Here is an 18,567-nt window from a genome sequence, read left to right as displayed (position 1 = left end):
ACAATTAGCTAAATAAGAAGTTGCTATTAACTTACTAAATTTAAAGAATTCTTCCGGTGGATATCTACTTTTTTTAACTTTGTTAACATGTTCATATATTGTTTTTTTACATGCTAATAAGGCAAACAGTATAAAGTGACTGCACCACTGTGCAATATTACCTAAATGTTAGCTTATTTAAAATGCTATTGTCTCTCAAAAACTGAAAACTAAAAACTGACACATTAGGTAAACTATTGTTTAAAAAAAAAAAAAAAACAGGCCCTATAGTAGAAACAGTTTGTTACTGAGATTCTTCCTCTGCATGGAGGATACCAAATTTCTGCAGAGATGTTATTTTTTTCAGCGGATTTCAGCTGAGAGTAAGTTGTGTTACTCTGCCTTTTTCTGATTTTCATGGATAGTTTTTGAAGACTTGTTATTTTACCTCTTTATTTGTTTGGTTCATCTTTACAATTACTGTACTGCACAATAATATAAATATATAGGGTCATAGACTTAATATTTATTATATTGAGATCAAGTTGTATTTTCATTTTTGTAGGGTCGGAATTCTTAATAATAGATTTATTCAGGTAAATTCACATCGTGACTACCACTGTATGGCCTCAACTTCAATAAACCTGCTAAGTTAATTGGTAATGGCACATTTTGGCTCAACAGCTATTGCTTTAGCTGTGCTCCATAAATAACAGTAACTTGACTTGACTCTTGAAAGTACCCAAAAAGTGTTCTTTTGGATTCAACTCAGGCAACATATTTGTCCAGGTTGTAGTTTTTACCTTTTTCTTTTTTCGAAACTCTTGTGTGATTTTGTGCTTTGGATTGTTATCATGCTGGAATATTCCTCTTCTGTCGAGTTTCTGCAGACCGGGAGTCGTCTTGTCAGCCAGTATGTTGGTTTATCCAAGGACTTTCATGATTCATCTATAAATGTCATCTTCCCAACGCCTTTTGCACTCATCTCTGTGCTTCACTGTCAGGGCTATGCGTTCACTGTGGTTGTCCTGACCAGGTTCAAACCAAACATGCTGGACTCCATCTGAGCTGAACAAATTTTCTTGGTCTCATCTGACCAAAGAATGTGTTCCCAATATTCATAAGGCTTCTTTGGCAAATTTGAATCTTGTAGTTTTGTATCAAATGGCAAGCAAATGTGTGTCCAACAATCTGGGTCCAATTATTCTTAATGCCATGTCTGTACACATGAAAGGTGTACATAGTCTACATCTGTCTTTATGTTTTTATCTTTATTCTACCTTTGTCTTGCTGTTTACTATCTTTCGTTTTTATCTAGCTGTTGTAATGTGTGAATTTCCCCAGTGAGGGACCAATAAAGCTGATCATATCTCATATATTCTTCCACTATTGCTAATAACACTTGATATGAGCTGCTTGTGGGAGTGATTTCACAATCAATAAATGCTTTTGTAGAATACTACAACTTCTTAAAGTCACATTAACCTCCCGGAACCATCACAAAAAAAGCACACGATCAAAGTCAATGCATTAAACCAACACCAGCAATTTATTTTTTCTCCAAAAGCATGTAAAAAACAAAAATAAAAACAAGAATATGCACAAAATGATTGTGTATATTGGCGTAGAAATGGGGGCGCCTACATTTTAAAATGTTCCAAACCACCACTAAGCAATAGAGAGAAGGGAGAATAGAGGAGAAAGACTGCAAACACAGTCCAAGCATCCTTTTAGCTGTAAGGCCACCTCAATCCACAGGTCAAGTCTGGAATATAGAATACACTTTCAAAGATGCATACATTTAAGATGTCTCGATGACAACAGCATTGACAAGTAAGTCCACATTAAGTTCAGCACAAAAATGAAATGACTCACAGACTTAACATTAAAACGTTACACTGCAATCATTCACCTGAGCCTCTTGGCACCAGTGTAAAGTGTACCTTGTCTGCTCTATTACACTTAGAAGTTGCAATTCACAGATTTCGCAGTTGTACCTTGGCGAACTGCTAACAGAGAATGACAAAGACAGCATTCCTAGATACAATTCTCTTGATTTTAAAGCATTCCCTGGGATCCAGAGGACCATTTTAAAATGACAAAAAGAAAACGTACACCAGAACACATAGTAGGATTATCATACATGTGGATAAAAATGGTTAGATAGGAAAAACGGCTGCTGGTCGAGTGAAGTAATTCTATGTTAGGGAGTGGTAATCTAAAATAAGCAGGTCTGTTTTTGAAAAGGCATGATCAGGAGATTTCTTTGTAAAGATCTGTGCACTCAAAGGTTTTGTTGAAAAAGCAATAAGGTCAGCTATTTATTTCTAAGGCTTCTCTTTTCTTAAAAAAAGTAGCAAATATCCATCTGTTTAAGCTTTCTATTCTGCACAGCGTGCTCAAATTCACAGTAAACCTTCAGTCACAAAAAGTACTTTGTGTCATTCAAGTGTCAGTGGTATTCGGATATTTTCTAAAATGAGATACTTAAATGGCTTTAGACTCATTCTTTGTGTAGAATGAAATATAAACATGGAGATCTTGTCTAACTGGATTCGTTTCTCTTCAGCGTTGCGATTAAATAAGATCAAAAGCGGCTGGAGTGCAGCGACTGCACCGCACACTGAGGCAACGTATTCAAAAACTTTGAATAAAGGCGAAGTTGGGTTTATGGGCAAATCATTTTTCTTCCTCTCACACTAGACACTACTGTCATACTTTCCCCAGCAGGGGGTGCTCTGCACTGGATTTTTGCATGCAGCATGCAGGTGCACATCAGGGGACCAAACACTGTGACAAACTCTCCATCCACCTATTGGAAATTTAATTAAGGAAATTAAGGAAAATAGGTCCAGTTGCTCAGCTGTATTTAGCTAATAAGACAGGAGATGAGAACAGGAAGGCATTAATTTCAAAAGGAAACCTGTCCACGCTTATTGGATGGGAGTGAGGGGAACAAATCACAATGGATGTTCAGGACATGATGATTGGATTGGATCTGTCTGTCCCCGTAAAAACTATCCACTTTATACAAACACACTCAAATACAGCATGGGAAAACTCCTCACAAGACACCAACAACTGACAAGTGTGAAGTGTTTTACTTAAGCTCCGTCCATCAACATCCTCATTTATGACACTTAATGCATTTGTACTATTAAGTTTAACTGTTTGGATGTTTAAAGTTCCTCCTAAAATGCCTCATAGGACAGAGGGAGGGATGTTTGTGGATGAGGCCTCAGTTTCCCTGTGATTATCAACATTTTGTCTGGTGATCGTGTGTGGTCGTATGTGCAAGACGAGAGGTACAGCTTGGTGGGGAATGTTCACTAATCACAAACTACAGCTCTATGTACAGACGGTATACAAAACACAATCCGAGAATTCCATCAAAAAGCTCAGAGATCAACTTATGCCATGACATCGATCGAATCCAAACTCTAAAAAGTGACGACTTCGCTATGAAAACAAAACCATTCACAACACAAGAGATCAATACAGTCATAAGATAAGGCTATTAAGACCCAGTCATACCAACATGCAAGGATAAGACTCCGAGTGGTCATTAAAATAAGAACAATTATGGGATGAAGTGAGCAGTAATAACAGTTAACAAAAAATTAAAATGCGAGAGGTGAGCTGTTGCTGATGTGCACGTTATTTTACAGTACTCTGTACCCTGTTTGCTCCTCAAATATATGAAACCTGACAAACTTCATCGTCACAATACTGAGGACTATTATTTTGACTTGTTTTGTTGCAATGAGTGAGCGAAGCTGTATTTTGTTAAAATCCTTGGGTGAAAATTGACCTGAGTGTATGCTCAACTGCAAAACATTGATGCTCTGTAACCCCTCTGATATGTTCGCCTGAGCATACAGTGTACATAATCCACAAAGAAAAGGGTGCAATTAAAAAGAATTTTAAAAAAGAAAAGTGTTTACACTCCCCATACCAGAGAAGGCTTTTGGTCACAATCAACTACCAATTCCAAGCAAGAAATTGGAAATTAAAGTTATTATCAGATTTGAAGTGGGATGGATCATGACTGTCCAGTCATTTCCGAGCCGTTTGTGCATGTTCTGATGGTATTTAAAAAGCGAGTGAGTGCATGGGTGATTTAACAGTACCCCAGCGTACGAGGCACGTGTTCATCGTGATGTATTGGAGGTGTTAGGAGGAAAAAGAAGAGGCAGGTCTGTGACAGGACACAGGCAGACATGATTATGGTGTCTTTGTTATATTATCTGTCTCCTTGGAGGCCCAGAGCTCTTTGTGCTGCTTGCGTCCGAAACCCTCGTCGTAGTTGCCTTTGCTCTTAAACAGCTGCTGGAAGTGGGGTTTGCAGTAGAATTCGCCTTGAAGAGCTGCAAAGGAGCCAAGGCTGCCAAAGAGGGGAAGAATCAAAGAGTTAGAATACATAAATCAATGAAGACGGGAATAGACGAAAGTCAAGGAATCACCAGGGATGGGTACTGATAAGATACTGAAACCAAAACATATTAAGACCAGGATGAACATTTGCTTCACTCGCTCTCTGTGGTAAATTTTGTTTTTTACTTTCAAGTAAAAAATTGTATGCAGGAGTTTTTCTTTGGTAGTATTTTGACTGCGTGGTATTAATAGTTTCACTTAAGAAAACAGAATGTTTCTTCTACTGTTCCAACATCAACATTCAGTTAGAGAGAGACTGAAAATAAAGCAAGACAGTTTGTCTGCAGCTCCTGAATCACTAAATCCACCCTGCTTTCGGAACAGCAGCTCAGACGATGTTTTCAACTAAAATAATCTGCTGGCTAGTAGTTGTTTAATTCATCAGCTTATGTTTGTATAATTTAGTTAATTCTGTGTGCGGGCTTTAGATTGCAAGCATCATTAATATGCCAACCAGAAGCAAATTATATGCTCGTCAGTAGTAAACTGTGCATTTTATCTGTCTGTATGTGGTGAACTTCCACTGGATGTCTCAACAGACTGATCATGTTTCTGCTTCCACGTACAAAAGACTAACAGCCTTGTCAGCATTGACTCTACTAAAGTGTAACCACATTTTCTACTTCTCTCCACCAACAGTAAGAGCAGTCTGTGTCTGTGTGAACTAGGAACAACAAAAAGGCTTCATAGACAAATTACAAACTGAGATAAAATGTGCAAAATTTATGTTTATGTAGCAATAATAAAAACAATGTTTATTTTCTTAATTTCTGTTCTGCAGATAGCAGAAATGACAAAACTGGAGCTCACTGATCCTCCATTCTTTGATAATTTAGTCCAACGGCCCAATTATTACCAGGTTTTGGTACTCATTTCTTAAAATCACACAGAAAAACTCTATATAGTTACCTGAGTTTGGCGTTGCAGTGCTTGCAGCAGAAACACGTTGAATGGAAGACCAGATTGTTGGCGACCAATCTCTCCATCGGGTACACCGTCTTCTCACATGATGTACACACTTCCTTTTGAGTCTTAAAGCTGAAAGACTGAGCACATAAATGTACTGATTTACTATCAGACGCTCACACTGGTGGCAATAAAAGGCACTGAGCTCTGGAGAGATGAAAGCTAGTCCTTACAAAAGACACAAAATGCAGGAAAGACCTCCTTTGCTCTCTTTGGAGATCAAAGACTGACAAAAGTGAAGTGGGGCACGATGATGAACACAGGACCACGAGTGAAGGACGACGAGGAAAAAAACAGTGTGTATATTTACCTTAGATCGCTGGACAGGTTTTTCCTCAGTGGTGTTTCTGGTGTCCTGGAAAAAGAAACAAATGTATTCAAATATATGTACCCAACAGCTGTCTATGCTACAGCAAATATAAAGTGAAACCAAGAGGAGATTTCTGTCCTGTCAGATTTAAATCAGCACAGAAACTTCACAGTAATGGAAATTTTGCACTGTCCTCTTATTACCTTTACCAGTGTGCTCGTATTGCCAATCTGATCTCTTTCTCTCCCACTCTTTCTGTTCGCTCCATCTGTCTCTTTGCACCCCAGGGAGAGGATCAGGTGCCTTCTGTCTGGTCATGTGAGCCGAGCTGTGGGTCGCTCTGCATGGAAGCTGCCCTCGACATAGCAGAACAACCCAGAACCAGCCTTCCAGTTAAAAAATGTCACCGAACGACAATATTTCTCAGTGAAACAACATATCTGACATCACAGCTTCCAGCTTTTATCTTCTAAATTACTCTAAGTCTTTGCAGCTTGTAATTCCTGTATATAATGGAGCATTTGTTTCACTAAACCCTACAATCACACACAGGTTTACTCTTTCATTTTCCGGCCGCTACAGGTCAACAGAATTCTCAGCTCACTGTAGGTGTTGATGTTTTTCTCATGTAATTACAGCTGGATTCACAGTGACAGAAGCAGCTGAAAGGCTTCCAAGGCACTGTGAAGGTTAAGAAGAAAGATAAAAACCTTGCTGGAGCAAGTGACTTAGTAGTCATGACTGTATCTGCCCTCTGGAGATTTGTCGCGGGTCTCCAGCAGCAACAAGCATGATCACATCTTCAAGCAGGACTAACTGGTAGTTCAAGGGGATAATAAACAGACAGAGAAACATTCAGACACATACTTGGGAACTGCCACAGAGAAACTGTGGTGCAGGGAAGAGGGGCAGCCTCTGGTGAGGTAGGGGAAAGTCCACTGCAGACTTAGCTAAAACCCTGTTATGTAAGGAAGCTTGGCTGGAGCTGGAGGACGAGGTGGAGGTGGGGGGGTTCAAGGGCTGTTACTAGAGTTGCAAGGAGAAGGAGATCAGTACACCCTGATCTAATTTTTCTGCAGGTTTACTGGTTTCACACAAAACAGTCCTGATGTACAGGACAGCATGAATTCTGTGCATGCACTTCCCCTGTAAAAATGCCCAAAGAGAGACTGAAGTGGCTGCCTCCTGTACTGAGTAATGGGGGGTGTGGATAAAAGCTTCTCAGAGTGCATGTCTTTTTATATCCAGATATCAGTATGAATTATAAATGTATTATTTATACACTGAGCTTGCAGCTGATGTGCAACGTGGCTGGAAAGCAAACGCCCGAACAGTCGACACAGGGTTTGTAGTCACATCAATATCAAGGCCCCTCCGGGAGATGTGAGAGCGAGGAAAGGCCAAAGAGCTCCCTGGAGCTGCTGAAGAAGGTAGTCAGTGGTTCTGGGTGAAGAAAAAAGGACTCTACCTGGGCTCCCAACTGAATGAATGGCATCTAGGGGTTGAGCATGCAACACCGAAATTTGCCAGTGCTAACTTGGTCATCCTGCAGAGTTGGGCTGCATGACTGAGGAGTGCAATCAATATGGTCTAGTTCTACAAAACAGAGCTAGTAGAAACCTTGAGTGTCAGGTAATTTGCCTAGGATAGGTGTTACAGCACAAGCCATGCCAAGAGATAAGTCCACGTCAGTAACCTTCACATTTAGCAGACTCTAAATCATGTAGAAGCAACACACACTTGACTATCGTGCAGAGTCTTGGCAGCATGTTATAGGAGAGCAAATCAGAGGTATTAACAGCTAGTTCTACATGACAGATCTATGTCTTTGTGAACCTGCAGGAAAATCATTGAGAAACTGATAACATATAAAATCAACATATTTTTCCCACAGGTGCAAAAAATGTTAATTTAAAAAAAAAAAAAAAAAAAAAGTTTCTAGAAACCTGCACTTTTAGATTTTTGTTAATGTCACAGATTGTAGATTGCCACCAGGTGGTGTGTGCAAGTTCTAGGCTGTATCTGTCATGTGTATTAAACTTCCCAGGAAAAAGACCAACTATAGTCAAAATACAGCTGTTTAAACGATTCAGGTTGTGCTAATTTTCTCTTCTGAACACGTCACTGCCTAAACTTTCAGTGTGCATTAACCACACAACTCATGCTGACAAAGAAGTACTGCTCATTCATGTGCAACACTGCTCACAGTCTAACATAACCAGCGATATTTAAGTCAAGAAGAACAGCACAGTGGACAAATTTACAATGTTTTACAGTGTATATATTGTGATATCACCCTTCTTGATCTGTACATCACTTGAGAGGTTATCTCTGTGACCCTCTTTGATTAGTAATCTAACCAGCGTGAACACTCTCAGTGATTTGCATACTATTTTGGACCTGGTTGCCCTAATGCACCACTCAATAACGGAGCAGGAGGAACAGCAAGGGTGTTGTCTGTACTTATGGCAACCGGATGACATGGTTTTGCAATGATTGGTTCATTAACAGTGAGGCCATGCCGCTTCCTGTAGATGCAATCACAACAATCCCAACAGCCGGCCATCTCCTCCTCATCCCCGATTCCTTTTTGAGCTCTGTTAAACTGTTGTTGATAGCTCGCAGGCAGCTCACATGTTGCTGGTTATCTAGCAACATACATGCTACACCACTTCCTGCTGCCACTGAGCCAACATGACTCTGATCTTCTCAATATTCTCCAACACAACTGAAACTTCAGTTTGAATGTGTAACTCAGTACATTTGTGGAAAATATTGAGTGGAAGGCTGTAAATGCCTTGAACGAGGTCAATAAGGGCTTCAGTTGTGTATAAAATCATGATGTAACTAAAAAAGGAAACCTGATCAGACTGAATGCAGACACTTGCTAATGTTTTTTATGATGAAAAACAAGGCAGCCAGAAAAGTTACCATGTTAGGGGCAGGCATGCATACCAAAAACTAAAACACATGCACAGACATCCTGGAAGACTTCAGATTAGCTTGTGCCATCTTGTCTTCTTTTGCCTTATATGTACATGAGGCTCAGTTGCCACCAAAGTGCTTGAATGTGGCAGGAAGCTGTTATGACACATGTAGCTTCCTCTGTCTCGCAGAGTTCCAGCAGGGACAGTAGTAATGAACCAAGTGTCTCAGTAATTAAATGTAAATAACTGCTTGTTCTGTATAAATCACTGAACTGCAAAGTGAATAAAAAGTGACCTATTTTTAATCCTCAAAAATTAACACTTACTGCTCTCTTTCCCACATTTCCCAGCTCTCCCCACTGCCCTATCTAAATAAAGACAAATGCCAAAAAAAATAAACATGAGACTCCTCCAGACTAATAAAAGAGACGATAAATCAAATGTAGGGATGTGAAACGAAGGGCCGCGGTGAACACAGAAAGAGGTGTTTAATACAAACATAAAGAGGGTTTGTGGTGTGATTAATTAGCTCCACTATGCCTAACTCTGCTTTAACTGTGGAGCAATTTGACACACCAGTGTGTGAGAAGCCAGAGCCAGCTGGAGTGTGGTTATCTTACCAAACAAAGAGCACTTTCACTCCAGCATTCAAGTCTTCTTGCAACAGAGTTTCAACCTCTTGGCTCACAGCGTCAACTCCCCACACTGAGCCCTCACTTCGGTTCTAATCTCACCTGCACGTCGTGTGTGTGTTCATGTTGCAACCACCCAGGAGCTTTTTGGATGATTGCACCGGCTTCCCCTGCGCTCAGCAAATCATAATTTAAAGGGGTAGTTTTAGGAAGAATTAGCGTCAGATTCCTAGGTAGATATCACTTCCACTACAGCTAGGTGACTTCGGTTAAAGACTCGACACACACAAAATAACAATAACAGTCTGGCACATTATCCCTGTTACAACATAACTCATGTTTTTCACAGTTTGTAGTTTTTAGGGACCAACCTAACATGATTTGCTCAGTAGTTTTAGAGTTGTTGACAGGGTGTTTTTTTGTACCTTTTGACAGAGCCATGTTAGCAGTTTCTCCTGTTCCAGTTTTATAGTAAACTATGCTAATTGGCAATAAAATTAATTTAATAATGTGCTACTTCGGCTCTGATGCAGCAGCCTCCCCCTATCTGTCCAGCAATGACCCACCCACATTAAACATTTGTAAAACACAAATACACAATATTTCATTGACATTTTGCTTTGGAGTTTGCTATTCTGAACTTTAACACCAAGATAGTCAAATAACGGTTCCAAAAATCGGTACCTGTTGTCCTTGATTAATAATAATCTCTACAGACCAATAAAAACATATCATACAATCCCTACTATAGTGCATCCTCATCTCTAAACCTGCCAAGATTAATTGATTAATCAATTAGTTGTTAACTAATAAATTAACCACCTCCTATTTTGATAATCGATTAATTGGTTTCAGTCATTTTTTAAAGTAAAAATGTCTAAATCCTCTGATTGTGGCTTCCTAAATGTAAATATTTTCTAATTTCTTTTCTGCTCTATGGCAGTAAACTGAATGTCTTTGGGTTGTTGACAAAACAAGACATTTTTCATCTTGGGCTATTGGGAAGACAGATCATTTTTCACCATTTTCCAACATTCTATAGATCAACAATTAATTAATGTGGAAAATAATGAACAGATGATTCCATGTTGAAGTTAATTGCTAGTTGCAGCCCTACTCATCTGTAAATTAAAGAAACAGTTTAGATTTTAGTCTCTGTGAAAAGGGTTCTCTAAATAACATTTACACCATTATGGTCACAAATCCCACTGCTTTTCCCCAGAGGCCATGGATCATGCATGTGACACGGGAGGTAAACATCAATGAAGTCAGCGATAATTCTTTCAAAATAAGAAGAAGATGTAATAGGGAGAGAATTTAAAGACGCACTTCAGAAAATATACAAACTCAAAATGAAGTGCGTAAGTTCTTTACCGTTGTCGTCAACAAGGCGCCAAAACTACAAACCAGGCCTCTTGTCTATATCTTTGTGTTTACGAGAGCTGTCTGCTGATGTAAATCACAGCTGTTATCCAGCTACAACAATTCTAAAGAATATCACCAGAGTGAAAGGTTAAAAAGTTCAAGAAGTTCAAATAAGGGGAAGTATCTCCACATTTTTCTTCTTGTAGTGCTGATGGACAAAACACAAGAAGACAAACCCCACCGATTCACACTTTATCATCACTGACTGCACTCTGTTGCATGATTCACTGCTACAGACCCCTACAAGGGAAGGCAGGCGCTATGCTAACAAACTTCTTATGTCATTTGTCCAAAATAAGGCTCCCAGTCTCTCTCTCATTCCTTATTTTTAGAAACATGATCATTGTTAAATCGTTTGGGACAGCAGAGTGGGAAAAACTGAAGAAATGTGAAGTACCCCATCCTTCAGATACAGTGTTAATAAGCCCATTTATTGGCTGTCAAGCAGTTTGGCTTTAAACTCATCATAACAAACATTCTGCGAGCCCGTACTTGCAAAATAACCAAGAGCCTTAAGTTGAATATTTTTTGCAGATAGCATCTTGCTATAGGTAACATATTTTTGGACCTGCAAGCCATGGAACTGATCCAGCAGCAAAAACAGCTGCTGCAAGGAAGATATATAGCCTCCCCTTGACAGTAATTTCATATCAGTAATTCTGAACATGCAGAGACCAAACAAGTTATGTGGAAGAGATTCATGGGAAAGGGTAACACTCAAGACAGGAATGGGGTTAAAAAATAACTCCTGTGATAAAAAAAAAGAGCTGAACATGAGGTTTTGACAGCTGACTGGCTGTGGGGCTGATAGAAGAACAAAATGGTGTGATTCGTCAGATGAAGATGCAGCACAGCAGTGCAGAGTAATCACATCTGGTGGCGTGCTGAGGGGTTCAGTCAGCTTCTCTTCCCCTTTTGAACTTCCTGTATGTAAGAAGAAAATGACGGTGCTTTTTTCTGTGAGGATGTCCATCGCATGTCTGCATGTCTCTATGGACAGACACTTGTTTTTTCACTTCCTCGAAGATTCAGACAGAGGTTCATGATCTATTGAGGGTGAAAATAAAGGCTGCAACTAGCAAAACTATGTCTATTAATGTGACAAATATATTCTCAATTAGTTGACTAATAGAATTTTAATAAAAGAAAAGACTAATAACTATCTTCACTGCCAGACAGGTGTTGTAGTATTCAGCCTATTCAGGGTTCAACCATATGTTTTTTTTCAGAGCACAGAGATTATTAGTAAAGACAGAGATCAAAAGGTGGTATACATCTGCAGTTCAAAAGTTTTCAAATGGATATTTAAATTCATTTATTTTGTTTTTTTTTTTACTCTAAAAAATACACCAATACTGACAGTTAGAAAAATACTGAATATCAGTGCAATAATCTGTCGATCTGCAGTCTTGAGACAAAATTCCTCAGACCACATCTGGATCTCGGCATTGCATGTATTCCGACTTGGTCACAAACAAAAATGACTCAGGATTGTATTTCAGAACCACTTAGTTATTCTTACTGAAGTGCTGGTGGATTGTCTGGTGTATTGGTTAACATCAGTACTGGGATTGGATGCAAAACTTAATGTTTCAAACACAACAAATAACTTGACTTATTTTTAATCCAACATTTTGTTAATGGTAATGGCTGTCATTCCTCCGCCATCCTTCACGTCATCTCCAAGTAGGTAAATGCGTAAGATGCGAGAAGAAACTGTGGTTGTCTGGCAAGAGATGTCAGTCAAATCTTGTGTAATAAAATTTTGCTACCTAAACCACAAAGAGTTTGTCTGCAAAACTACAATATGTAAACTCTGCAAAGCTTGCGGACATGTCAAACTCTTATTGGCTCTTAGAAAGTAAGAATAAGAGAAGCTAGCTCTTCATCCCTCACCCTTGGAGATTTAGCGAATATTAGCTGTACACTACTTATTTATATACTGTATGTTTCAGAGCACTATTCAGTGGTTCAATGCAATAGTTTGCATGTTCCACATTTAATTTTATGTGTGTCATGGCAAAGTGGGAGTTGCACTGATCTGGTCCTGGTCTTCACTCAGACTCAACCCCTCCAACTCTTGGTCTGTTCTCGGTACACTGGTCTTGACTACAACACTACTGCCAGGTATAATTCCCAAGAGAACAAGAGGACATCTTTCAAGGTCTTGTTTTGTCTAATCAACAGCTAAAACCCCAAAGTGATGCAGGTTTTTGTTTTTTTTTGGTGTTCTGTGAATTTGAAAGAGAACTAAAGCATTTTTTACGACATACATTTTGCCATTTTTTCATGTACTATTTCCCAGAAGCAGACTGCTCTTATATTGAAAGTGATACTGCCTATTCACTTGTAGCAAATTGTCAGCAGCTTCTGCTCTTTGAACTTTAAAGTTGTCTACCTTTGCAGAAAGAACCCTTATGTTTCCTTTTGTTCCTCTTTTGAAGGGGCTGAATGAAGAAGACACAGTTGACACCATCCTCTGATCATTTTCAGAGATTTATCTAATAACGGGCTAACACAAGATCCTGCTCTGCTTTCAATTCATAAAATCTGATAATAATGATAAAGTCAAAAAGTCAAGTACAACATCTGCTCTTCAAGAAATATGTACTACATGTTTCCTGTTGGTCCAGTGACCCAAAAACAAATGGTGTTAAAGTCGGTGATTTAGGTGAAAACTAATGGTTGGTGCAGGTACGCTGCAGCAGCTGCTCTGTTTATGTTTTCTTCTCAAAACTAAAAAGAACAAATCCGTGACGCCCTATGAAAGAATGCACTGAAGACCCGGAGCCTGTGTTGACTTGACATAGCGAGAGGCCGCTGCGTGCCGAAAACCTCTGTGAAGGAGGTGAAGAAACAGGCATGAGTGGTGCACCTGATCAGACGTTATCATGATCCGGAGAAGAGGGAGCATTTCACAATCAAATTATCCTCCAGCACTGGAATTCAGAAGAGCAAGCCTCGTCCCGCTTTGAAAGAAAAATCTCTGATGCAAATATCTGCTTTGCAATCACAGCCAAGTTTCCATCACAAAGTTAGCTGCAGTCCAGGACAATGAAGGCCAAGGAACAGGGGAATTACTGATTTAGACTTTTTCGACCAATAAGCGGTAGTTAGTTCAAATATAAATGTAATAATTGAAGTAACAGTGAGCAGATTACTCAGACTGCAGACTTAAAATATGGCATCTGCTGCTGATTGATGTTACAGTGGAAACCTCTGTGCAGTATTTCTAAACTATGTTCCCTGAGGTCTTTAGTCATGAGGTCAGTTATCTGTGAATGGATGTTGTTTAGATCAAAATTACAGCTAAGAATGAAGAAGAAAATATAATCATATTATTGCAGAGTTTTTAATCTTCATCTATGGCAATAAAATGACAACTGTTGGCTTTTGTCATCTTACACAAACTGGCTTGCTGGTGTATTATTAGTGCAGACAAGCTCTTATTACCAACCTCACAAATCTGTCTGAGGTCTGATTTACAGGAGACTGCAGAGAACCTTGTCAGGAAAATGAAGTAATTTGAACAAATCAAAGTGAAAGGAATGTCATAAGTCCTTGGCCTGCAATGTGAGACCTGAATACTTCCACACAGGTTTACAATACAAAGTCTAAAGTGTGATTTGTGTTTCGCAGAGGAGAAAAATTCTGCCTTCAAAAATGGGGTGCATGCATGTTTGAGCCAAACTGACAGGGATTTCCCCGATGACTGGAAAATAATGACCTCTACTGATTTGGCTTGCAAAAAGTGACGAGCAACAATACAAAGCAAAAAAAACAATTCACTTCAATCTCTTAAAAGCAGTAAATCACAGTGTGAAAGTTCTACACCTTTCCAGGTCTAACAAAAGGTTCCATTGTCCAAACAACCACCGTCGCTGTATTTCCTATATTCAAAACTGAACCTAACTGATATGATAAATGTTCAGGGAAAGAAATTGACAGGTAGGCAGCTAGTTACAACAATTTCTCTGACCACTTTTCCCTGCAGGTCCGTGGCTTGGACCTGCTGGCGACCCACTTAATTCTGTTCTGCGCATCTGACAGCAGGCAAACACCCCGCCATCAAGCATATGGCACTTCTGACATACCCAACAACTCAGGTTTTGGTGCTGTTAATGGTAATTGTTTGAAAGAAGACCATATGGTGAAACAAATTAAATATTAGCAGTGCTCACTGCAGCTTTGTACTGTACGCTTCGTCTAAAGCTGCATTATTTAGCCGTTTTCTGGGCAAACAAGCCAGTCAAATTGCAACAACAGAAAATCTGCCAGAATACTGACGTAAATCAGCCAACAGAGCAGGGTGTCAATCTGTGCTGTCAACTCTGACTGAAATTACTGTCAGACAGTCCACTGATGATGGCAGGAAATGAAAGCGACCATATACTTACTTAAGCCTTGTCGCCATATGCCGAGGCTATAATTACAGAGTCCCAAAGCTGTGGTGCCTTGGACGGATAAAAAGTGGTTTTAGCAGACCACATAGTGGGTTGAAAACTGCTTGACAACACAAACACAGGCAATAAATTTGAACAAAGCTGAAAATCCAGTCACTCGTCCATTTGGTAGGTAAGTCTGTATGCAGCAGTGGACAATTAAAGGACCATTAGTTTCAAGTTTCAGCGAGCATGTTTGAATGTGCTGCTCTGTAATTATGGGTTATGATCTGGTTTTGGATTATGTGTTAAACACATCTTATCTGACATTAAAACTGGATAACCCTTCTACTCTAGAGAGACCACACTGTGGTAAGCAAACATTTTATCCAAGTTTCTAATAACTGAATGTTTCACTTAAATATTATTGAAATTGCAATATGGTAGAGTGTGACGACCAACTTGGAGCTGAATTTTTTTGATAAAGGTAAAATGTGTCACAACAAACCATTATAAATGAAGCATAGTGGTCTTACCACAGTGAAAAATTCCGTCATTTTTATATTGTTTTGAATGGCAAATAAATGCAAAAATGATTAATCCTACTTAAAATTATGACTTATATCTGTAAAAAATCCACAAAAAATGATATGCTTCAGCCATAGTTCCTAATTATTCGCTAGTCGTACAGAGCCCAATGGTTGGGATGTTGGCAATCACAAACCTAGACACCTGAATGATCACGTATGCAAAAACATGAATGGTCAGGTCTTTAATACTGTCAGGCTTTCTTATTTTAAAACTTCTGTTGAGAAGTCTGTTGAAAACACCACAATGCTGCTATTGTGAATAGTATTTGGTAGCTTCACAATCAACGCGTGTAAATATGTGAAACAACGTCAGCAGGCACTGTGTATCGTTGGAGCAGCGTCACTACAATGTGCACATGTGTGATGGGGAAGTGCAAGGCAAAATAAGATAAATTAACTTTAACACATTATGCTACACATTTTTTGCCGCTTGTTACCAAACAAAATTTCACAAGGTTTTTGTTTTCTATGACTAATTTACAAGAGAAGTCTGTCTAATTGAACAGCGTTTATGCTGATAAAAGTTTTTTTGTTCTTTAACTTTATTTAAACTACACAAAGCTTGTTGATGTGTAGGCTGTGCTGATGTACAGCAAAATGAGTAAGGAAAAGGGAAAGAAACAGTAAGAAGGAAGAGTTGGTTGCAAAAAGAAATGCAACATCAGCTGTGCGGAAATATTTCGGCTACATAAAGGATGACGGTGATCAAAAACAGCTAATCTGTCAGCAGTGTCTTGCTATTGTTGCACACTACATGAAACATCACGTCTGATTTGTTTGACCATTTAAATCAGCACCACAAAGCTCTGTATGATGGGTTCAAAGCCAAATCTGAATGCCAAAGCAAAAACTATTTTGGATGCCCTTCTCTGTGTAACCCCATATGAGCAACGTTTCAAACAGTTCACACTAAAAAAAAAAAGTCGTTCTGTATTCTCTTTTACATGTTGTTTTTGTGATGCAGATTTACTCCCCTTTAAAATCAGGCCAATCCTCTAGAAAGATTAATTCTTTCCTAATAGAGTTTTTCAAGCCCTCTGGTTAAAATTATTGTATTTTTTCATATATATATATATATATATATATATATATATATATATATATATATATATATATATATATATATAAAAATAAATAAACTAAATAGATGTTACCAATATCATGCTGCCCTCGTACTTGAGAGCTAAACAGAACACGTATTGACACATTTTTCACCATTTTCTGACATTTTACAGACAACACAACTAATCGATTATTCGACAGTGAAACTAATATGCAGCCTTGATGTAAACATACTCCCTGAGAACAATACGATATCTATTGTTATCTGCATAATTTTCTTTGTTTACTTCCTTTAGTGTAGGGATTCCATTTACTACAGATCTTTACGTAACACTGGGCAGATAGGGAGTGTACAGACCAGTTATTACACCTATATGCTAATAATCACAGCATGCTATAGCTAGTAAATGCTGCTCAAACAAAACAAGAACATAAATACATGCTTTATATTATTAGAACATAAATCAATTAACAAATTGATACATAGAAATTGTGCATGTTAAATGAGCTATGAGCAGGAATAGTAGGATAAGCAGGGATGCTGTCTAATAATACATTATTCAGTAGATTTAAATCATATTGTTAGTTGATATTAATTAGCCATTAAGCTAGCTAACGAACAGACGTTACAGTTAGCGGCGCATTTTGGGGGAAAACTGCGGCGGGTATTTAAATTCTTCGCTAGATTTAAAGCATAATTCGCGAAATTCCCACAGTGGATAAGATAAATAACAAGGTCCAGGACTGATAAACCTTCCCGAGTGGACGGACATCATCTCTTCACCTCCTCTCACTGAACAGAAGAAGAGGGAGCAGCGGGGAGAGCGGCGGAGGGAGGGAGGGAGGCTGCAGACACACGGTGCAAACGGCCGAGAAAAAGGCACTCACCATCTGCGCTGACGGTCTGGTATCACTCGGTCTGTTCCCTCGGCAGCTGGAGGCAGCTATTCGCTCTCTCATTCACTTCTCCGGGAGGCTTTGTTGCGGACGCTGGCGCCGGTGCCGGTGAGTTTCTACGCTCCGCTTCGCTACTCGTCTCGGTTTTTTAACAGAACAGTTTTTTTCTTCGGCAGGATGTCGCACGCGATTGGTTCTCATCTGCTCCCGACGCGTTCAAGGGGTCATCGGACAAACCGGCACTACAACTGGAACAAGAGGCTTTTGGGGTACGTAAATGTTACATCACTTGCTGTATTTCGAATGGGTTTAAAAGTGGCAGTGAACGTGGCTGTACATTTTGTTCTTTGAGGGTTGACAATAATTTTTATTACTGATTTTATGTGCATTAATTATATACATTAATTTCAATCTGTCTGATAGTAATGCTTTTAGTGTTAATTGTGTTAGGTGTCTTTGAACATGTCATGCATGATTTGGATGCTTTGATGCGTCTAACGTTGCTATATTATCAACGTAATTTTCAGTTTGGGTAAAATTATTGCAATAACTGGCGGTTAATTATGTATGAATATTAATGTTGATAATAATTATAACTAACTTTGGTTCTATAGCACATTTTAAAACTGGATTTATAAAGTGCTTTACAAAATAAAAATAAAGATAATAAGATAGATAAGATAAAGTAAGATAAAGGTAGAAGAAAACAATACGTTGACACTGTTGGTTGTTAATAAGCCGTCCTTATGAAGGGAAACACAGCTTTGAGATACCAGTTGCTTAATTTCTATTTTTTTTTTTTTTGGAGAAATTCATTGAAAGATATTATGCTGATTATTTGTTATCATGATTGTTCATGCCCTCCAGTGGTTACACTAAGAAATCACAAAAGTACATTTTAGTGTCTTTCCATAACTGTCATTAAAGTCAATATTTACACATAAATCTCAACTGGAGACAAAA

General features: G+C 38.8%; 1 protein-coding gene across 1 annotated transcript; it reads right to left on the bottom strand.

The window, feature by feature from the left end:
* Positions 1-1,505: 1,505 nt before the first annotated feature.
* Positions 1,506-17,761, bottom strand: limd2 (LIM domain containing 2). Its single transcript, XM_023299514.3, has 4 exons — positions 17,596-17,761; positions 5,690-5,734; positions 5,323-5,459; positions 1,506-4,363 (listed from the first exon to the last, which is right to left on the bottom strand). The coding sequence occupies exons 1-4, from the start codon at positions 17,665-17,667 to the stop codon at positions 4,204-4,206; spliced, it is 414 nt and encodes a 137-aa protein (XP_023155282.1). The 5' UTR covers positions 17,668-17,761; the 3' UTR covers positions 1,506-4,203.
* Positions 17,762-18,567: the final 806 nt, after the last annotated feature.

This window comes from Amphiprion ocellaris, chromosome 19 (assembly GCF_022539595.1).
Source record: "Amphiprion ocellaris isolate individual 3 ecotype Okinawa chromosome 19, ASM2253959v1, whole genome shotgun sequence".
NCBI classification, from domain to species: domain Eukaryota; kingdom Metazoa; phylum Chordata; class Actinopteri; family Pomacentridae; genus Amphiprion; species Amphiprion ocellaris.
The sequence above is the reverse complement of the archived record's forward strand: the minus strand, read 5'-3'. Positions and strand labels throughout refer to the sequence as shown.

Bases quoted from the DNA above. Each gene is read 5' to 3' on its own strand.
- limd2 (XM_023299514.3), bottom strand. From the start codon at position 17,667: ATGAGAGAGCGAATAGCTGCCTCCAGCTGCCGAGGGAACAGACCGAGT. The intron at 5,735-17,595 runs GTGAGTGCCTTT...TTCTTTTTCCAG, and splicing joins CCAGACCGTCAGCGCAGATG to GACACCAGAAACACCACTGA. The intron at 4,364-5,322 runs GTAACTATATAG...CCTCTTTGGCAG, and splicing joins CACTGCAACGCCAAACTCAG to CCTTGGCTCCTTTGCAGCTC.